Below are 7,503 nucleotides of genomic sequence, written 5' to 3'. Positions count from 1 at the left end.
AAAAAAAAAAAAAAAAAAAAAGAAATCTTTTTTTGTTCACCATTAATATCCACTTGAGGGCTTGGTATCCACTTGAGGGCTTGGTAGCACTGTGCTTGTGATTCAGCAATGGCATGGGCTTTTTCCTCTTCTCAGAACACTTCCTGGGTCTGATTGGTGGCCCAGGGAGCTGTCAGAGAAGAGCAGAGCAAATGGCCATCACTTTGTAGATGAGATGGCAGGAGAGTGGATTGTTGGTCTCAGTCAGTGGGGGGACAGACCAGACAGAGCTCAGAACACTTCAGTTTTAAAACGAGCTGTGCGTATCCAATTTTGTTAATGTCTTTTTTGGTCCTTGTTTCTGCTAAATGAATACATCCCCTCCCCTTGGAACTTAATAAATAACAAGCACAGAAATGTGCAAAAGGGCCAGGTCTATTTGTCTACTTGATGAACTTGTGAGCATTTAATGGTTTATAAGTAGAGGAGGGTCAGTAAGTATTGGCTACCTCATGTGTGTCCCATTGCTAACTTGGTTAGACTTATCTATTTTTTGTATAGTCTTCCTGTCGTTATAAAAATTCTGTGTAAGGACCCCACGCTAGTATCAGTGAAGATTGGAATCCAGGTGTGTCTGACTCTACAATAGTTCTTCACAAGCATTATATTTTACTGTGTAGTGATACTTGATTTTGAACGTTGGGAAAAGCATCTTTTTCACTTTAGTACAGATGGGTGTAAAAGTTACTTATGACACTGGAAAGTAAAACATTAAAAGTAAAACATAAAGCCTGGTGTTTGGGCCCAGGAATTCGAACTGTTTTCCAGTGTAAATCTGAATAGCTTGGTCTCTGCTCATTGCCAGGACTGGGAGCAGTTGGGGGTCCCAGGTCCCATTTCTACATCCCAATTCAGTGATACTGGGATCTTAATAACCCACCTGTGAGGTGAAGTTAGAAAAGGCATAGGCAAGGATAATTGTCGTCCTGAGAGTTTTACACTTGCGAGAAAATACTGGCAGCTTTGATTATAAGATGTGAATAGATGGTTGTGGTTCATGCCTATACCCCCAGCACTTTGGGAGTAAAAAAAAATCTGGGCATGGTGGTGAGCAGCTGTAGTCCAAGATACTGGAGAGGCTGAGGTGGGAGGATCACCTTAAAGATTGATTGATATTTACACTGTCTGAAACACTTGAGTGTACATTCTGTCTAGCTGGAAACTGCTTTTGTGGTGGCGTTGCGACTTGACAGGTTAATGACTGCTGTCCTTTTTTCTTCTCTCAGTACATCCAGCAGTGGTCATTCGACAACGAAAGTCATACCGTAGAAAAGATGGCGTGTTTCTTTATTTTGAAGATAATGCAGGGGTCATAGTGAACAATAAAGGCGAGATGAAAGGTAGGAACTCAGTCTGGCTTGTTCCTTAGGTCTCTGAGGTTGGGTGGGTTGTCTAGAAGTACAGGCCACGGATCCTCTGTTTGATGATGTCTTAACCTGTCCCCCACATGTTTTTTTTGTTTTTTGTTTTTTGTTTTTTTAATGCAGGTTCTGCCATTACAGGACCAGTAGCAAAGGAGTGTGCAGACTTGTGGCCCCGGATTGCATCCAATGCTGGCAGCATTGCATGATTCTCCAGTATATTTGTAAAAATAAAAATTTTAAACCCATTAAAAAGTATTTGTTGGCAGTGCTTGCCTCCCTGTTCACTTCTACACTTTTGGAGTCTCACTGTTACAGAGGCTGGAGTGCAGTGGGGAGATCTTGGCTCGCTGCAACCTCCACCTCCAGGGTTCAAGTAATTCTCCTGCCTCAGCCTCCCAAGTAGCTGGGATTACAGGCACCTGCCATCATGCCTGGCTAATTTTTGTATTTTTGGTGGAGACGGGGTTTCAACGTGTTGGCCAAACTGGACTCAAACTCCTGATCTCAAGTGATCTGCCCATCCCGGCCTCTATAATCTTTTTGACATGACCTGACCCCTGACCATTGCTTTTGTGAAATGGAAACACTGCGCTTTTTTTTTTAAACAATCCTTGCTTTTTTGTGAGTTTGCAGACTTTTGGCATTTTCCAATTGCTGTATTTGATTTTGGCTTCAAAAAGTATTTGGGTTTTGAGTCCCAAAAATAATAGTAGATACTGCTTGATGACTGGCTATACAAGATAGCTTCTCCTGCAGTGAGAAAGGCATTGAAATGGCTGCGCTGTGGCTTGCGCCTGTAATCCCAACACTTTGGGAGGCCAAAGCAGGCGGATCATGAGGTCAGGAATTCGAGACCAGGCTGACCAACATGGTGAAACCTCTTCTCTACTAAAAATACAAGTTAGCTGGGCATGGTGGTATACACCTGTAATCTCAGCTGACAGAATTGCTGGAACCTGGGAGGTGGAGATTGCAGCGAGTCGAGATCGTACCATTGCACTCCAGCCTGAGTGACAGGGCAAGATTCTGTTCCCCACCCCCCACAAAAAAAAAAGGCATTGAAGTTAAGATAGATCGTATAGTTAGATCCTGGACACACAGGGATTTTGAGGATTGATGTTAATGGGAGCCTGTCTATATGTACATTTTAGCAGTTAACAGGTTTGGAGTAAACTGAATATTTGTAGAACAACAGTAATTCCCATGTAGGTTTACTGTCATAGTGGAAGGTGATTAAGTTGATGGTACGTACAGGTATTTTGCTACGAAAATGTTTGGACAAACAGGATGATCGTGTAATTTATGTTCCAAGCTCTAGTTTGAGAATGAAAAAATGTGATAAAAATTTTGCCAACTGAACAGGCATAAAGCCCTGTTAAAAAAGGCACTTGGTCTTAAGGTAGGAGGTTGTTAGCATTTGTTTCTAAACTCTGTAAGAGTTGATTTAGGTGATACCCAGTGTCTGGGAAAAATGGATACTCGTTTAGAACAATACTTTGGGGGGAAGTGGACTAAATAGGGTTTTTAGATTAAGGTTTGTGTTCATATATCAGTATCTGCAAATAGCCATAAATGTCTCTGCCTGTAAGTTAGGTATAATACAAGCTCCATTTGGTATCAAAAAGAACTACCCTTAATGTCTTATGACTAGTTTATGGAATGTACCAGACCTAGAGAGGAGTTGTTCTAACCTGGAGCTTTTGAAAATGTGTCTGGTTCATACCCTAGACCAATTAGTCAGACTGCAGAATAGGACTCAGACATCAGAATTGTGAAGCTCCCAGGAGATTTCAAGGTACACCCAAGATTGAGAACCAGTACCATGTCTAGACTGAACCAGTCTTGGTTTTAGAATAATTAAATCTTGGCTGGGCGCGGTAGTTCACGCCTATAATCCCAGCACTTTAGGAGGCTGAGGTGGGTGGATCATCTGAGGTCAGGAGATCGAGACCAGCCTGTCCAACATGTTGAAACCCCATCTCTACTAAATACAAAATTAGCCAGGCGTAGTGGTGCATACTGTAATCCCAGCTACTTGGGAGGCTGAGGCAGGAGAATCGCTTGAACCCTGGAGGTGGAGGTTGCAGTGAGCCAAGATCCTGCGATTGCACTCCAGCCTGGGCAACAAGAGCGAAACTCCGTCTCGGGGGAAAGGAAAAAAAAGTATTAAATCTCTAGTTTGAGAGAGTTAGACCGTAACATCCCTGAGTATGGTCAATTTCAAGTCAGCTTTAGTGTGACAAGCCCCTAGGCCCACCTTTTATATTTTTATATATTATGGCAATATATGATCCTTATGTATTACCCTTAATCACTGCTATTTTTGAATTTTCTCTTTTCTGAGACAGTCTTGCTCTGTCACCCAGGCTGGAGTGCAGTGACACCATAGAAGCTCACTATACCCTTGAACTGCTGGACTCGGAATCCTCCTGCTGTGGCCTTCAAAGGGCCGCAATTACAAGTGTGAGCCACTGCATCCCACCTCACATTTTATGCTTTGGAGTTTTTGTTGACTTGGATTAAAAGCTTGATATTTACATTTCACTAAATGTTTTCCTTTGTCAGCTGGGCATGGTGGCTCACACCTGTAATCTCAGCACTTTGGAAGGCCGAGATGGGCTGATCACCTGAGATGAGGAGTTCAAGACCAGCCTGGCCAATATGGTGAAATCTCGTCTCTACTAAAAATAAAAAATTAGCTGGGCGTGGTGACACATGCCTGTAGTCCCAATTACTCGGCAGGCTGGGGCAGGAGAATTGCTTGAACCCAAGAGGCAGAGGTTGCAGTGGCGGAGGTTGCAGTGAGCCAGCCAGACTCCGTTTCACTCCTGGGCTCCGAGAGACTCCTGGGTTCTTATTGCCCAGATTGGAGTGCAGTGGTACAATCTCAGCTCACTGCAACCTCTGCCTCCTGGGTCCTAGCGATTCTCCTGCCTCAGCCTCCCAAGTAGGTGGAATTATAGGCATGCACCACCACGTCTGGCTAACTGTATTTTTAGTAGAGACAGGGTTTCTCCATGTTGATCAGGCTGGTCTCCAACTCCCATCCACAGGTGTTCCGCCCCACTCGGCCTCCCAAAGTGCTGGGATTACAGGTGTGAGCCACTGCGCCTGGCCAGATTTATATATACTTTTCCTTTGTCATCATTTACCTGCAAGTTTTTTCTAGGTAAAAGTTTTAATAGAATGGATTCAAGATATCAGATCTGATTTATAGGAGCTTGCAACTTGAACAGTAAAACATGTACTTTCATAATAAAAATAGTAGTAAATATACAAAATAGTAAATTCACTACAAGACCTAGTGGAGCATGCCCATTATCCCAGCTACTCTGGAGGCTGAGATGAGCAATCAAGTCTAGCTACAGGCACACAAAAAATTGGCTGGGTGTGGTGGTGTGCACCTTTAGTCTCAGCTACTCTGGAGGCTGAGGTGGGAGGATCACTTGAGCCCAGGAGGTCAAGGCTGCAGTGAGCAATGATCACACCACTGCACTGCACTCCAGCCTGGGCAAAACTGTCTCTATGAAAAAAACAAAACAGGCCAGGCCCAGTGGCTCACGCCTGTAACCCCAGCACTTTGGGAGGCCAAGGCGGGCAGATCACGAGGTCAGGAGATAAGACCATCCTGGCTAACATGGTGAAACCCCATCTCTACTAAAAATACATAAAAAAATTTAGCCGGGCTTGGCGGCGGGCCCCTGTAGTCCCAGCTGCTCGGGAGGCTGAGGCAGGAGAATGGCGTGAATCCAGGAGGCAGACCTTGCAGTGAGCCAAGATTGCGCCGCTGCACTCCAGCCTGGACGACAGAGCGAGACACCGTCCCCCCCCCAAAAAAAACATACAAAAAAACACTCCATCTCGGCCGGGCGCAGAAGCTCACGCCTGTAATCCCAACAATTTGAGAGGCCAAGGCAGGTGGATCACCTGAGGTCAGGAGTTCCATATCAGCCTGGCCAACATGGTGAAACACCCATCTCTACTAAAAATACAAAAATTAGCTGGGTGTGGTGATGGGGGCCTGTAATCCCAGCTACTCAGGAGGCTGAGGCAGGAGAATCGCTTGAACCCAGGAGGCGGAGGTTGCAGTGAGCCAAAATCGCGCCATTGCATTCCAGCGTGGTGACAATACCCAGACTCCGTCTCAAAAAAACAAAACAACGGCCATGGTGGCTCATGCCTGTAATCCCAGCACTTTGGGAGGCCAAGGTGGGTAGATCACCTGAGGTCAGGAGTTCAAGACTAGTCTGACCAACATGGTGAAACCCCGTCTCTACTAAAAATACAAAATCAGTTGGGTATGGTGGTGCATGCCTGTAATCCCAGCTACTTGGGAGGCTAAGGCAGGAGAATCGCTTGAACCCAGGAGACAGGTTGCAGTGAGCCGAGATCGCACCATTGCACTCCAGCCTTGGCTATAAGAGTGAAACTCCATCTCAAAGGAAAAACAAAAACATAACAAAAAACAAGGCCTGGCATGGTGGCTCACGCCTGTAATCCCAGCATTTTGGGAGGCTGAGATGGGCAGATCACGAGGTCAGGAGTTCAAGACCAGCCCGGCCAGAATGGTGAAACCCCATCTCTACTAAAAATACAAAAATTAGCTGGGCATGGTGGCGGGCGCCTGTAACCCCAGCTACTCAGGAGACTGAGACAGAAGAATCACTTGAACCCAGGAGGCAGAAGTTGCAGTGAGCCAAGATCACGCAATTGCACTCCAGCTTGGGCGACAGAATGAGACTCTGTCTCAAAACAAAAACAAAAACAAAATAAAACAAACAACACCTCCATCTCTACAAAAAAATTAGCTGGGTGTGGTTGTGTGTATCTGTACTCCCAGCTACTCTGGGGGCTGAGGCAGGAGAATCGCTTGAACCCAGGAAGCGGTGGCTGCAGTTAGCCTAGATGGCTCCATTGCACTGCAGCCGAGGCGACAGAGTGAGACTCTGTCTCAGAAATAAATAAAATAATAAGATATATAATTTATATAATTAGCTAGATCCATTGCTGTATGTGGAAACTAAAGGAAAATGAAAAAGAAAATTAGCTGGAGGAAAAATATGGTAATGTTTCCCCCCACTGTTTTGTTACTTTAAAGAACAGATAAGGCCAGTCCTGGTGGCTCATGGCTATAATCTTCCCAGCTTGGGAGGCCAAAGTGGGCTGATTACTTGAGCTCAGGAGTTCAAGACCAGTCTGGCTAACATAGTGAAACCCTGTCTCTATAAAAAATAGAAAAATTAGCCGGGCCTGGTGGCATGTGCTTGTAATCCCAGCTAATTGGAGGCTGAGGCAGAAGAATCGCTCGAGCCCGGGAGGCAGAGGTTGCAGTGAGTCAAGATCACAACACTGCATGCCAGCCTGGGAAATTGGAGTGAAACCATGTCTTGAGGGGGAAAAAAGAAGCATAAATAATAGTGGATGAAAATAATTGGGATGGGGCCGGGCATGGTGGCTCACACCTGTAATCACAGCACTTTGGGAGGCCAAGGCGGGAGGATCACTAGAGGTCAGGATTTTGAGACCAGCCTGGCCAACATGGTGAAACCGTTTCTACTAAAAATACAAAAATTACTCACGCCTGTAATCCCAGCACTTTCGGAGACCGAGGCAGGCAACTCACATGAGGTCAGCAGTTCAAGACCAGCCTGGTGAAACCCTGTCTCTAGAAAAAATATAAAAATTAGCTGGGCATGGTGGCGTGCACCTGTAAACCCAGGAGACAGAGGTTGCAGTGAGCCAAGATCACGCCACTGCACTCCAGCCTGGGCAACACAGCAAGACTCCATCTCAAAAAAATAAAAAAATAATAATAATAAAAATACAAAAATTAATGGCCGGGCGCTGTGGCTCATGCTTGTAATCCCAGCACTTTGCGAGGCTGAGGCAGTCGGATCACCTGAGGTTGGGAGTTTGAGACCAGCCTGACCAACATGGAGAAAGCCCGTCTCTACTAAAAATACAAAATTAGCCAGGCATGGTGGCAAATGCCTGTAATCCCAGCTACTAGGGAGGCTGAGGCAGGAGAATCACTTGAACCTGGGAGGTGGAGGTTGCAGTGAGCTGAGATGGCACCATTGCACTCCAGCCTGGGCAAGAA

At 45.6% G+C, this 7,503-nt stretch overlaps 2 protein-coding genes across 2 annotated transcripts in view; one reads left to right on the top strand and one right to left on the bottom strand.

Moving 5' to 3' along the window:
* RPL23 (ribosomal protein L23) overlaps positions 1 to 1,658 on the top strand; it is a 4,455-nt gene extending 2,797 nt beyond the window's left edge. Inside the window, exons 4-5 of the mRNA XM_017879008.1 lie at positions 1,266 to 1,379; positions 1,527 to 1,658. Coding sequence (XP_017734497.1) covers positions 1,266 to 1,379; positions 1,527 to 1,609 — 197 coding nt within the window. The 3' untranslated portion in view covers positions 1,610 to 1,658. The remainder of the gene's footprint in view (positions 1 to 1,265; positions 1,380 to 1,526) is intronic.
* LASP1 (LIM and SH3 protein 1) overlaps positions 1 to 7,503 on the bottom strand; it is a 94,296-nt gene that overhangs the window by 84,549 nt on the left and 2,244 nt on the right. The gene's annotated exons all lie outside the window — the stretch shown is intronic.

Source organism: Rhinopithecus bieti, unplaced genomic scaffold, assembly GCF_001698545.2.
Source record: "Rhinopithecus bieti isolate Rb0 unplaced genomic scaffold, ASM169854v2 scaffold_10685, whole genome shotgun sequence".
In the NCBI taxonomy this organism is placed as follows: Eukaryota; Metazoa; Chordata; class Mammalia; order Primates; family Cercopithecidae; genus Rhinopithecus; species Rhinopithecus bieti.
This window is presented reverse-complemented; position numbering and strand designations above follow the sequence as displayed.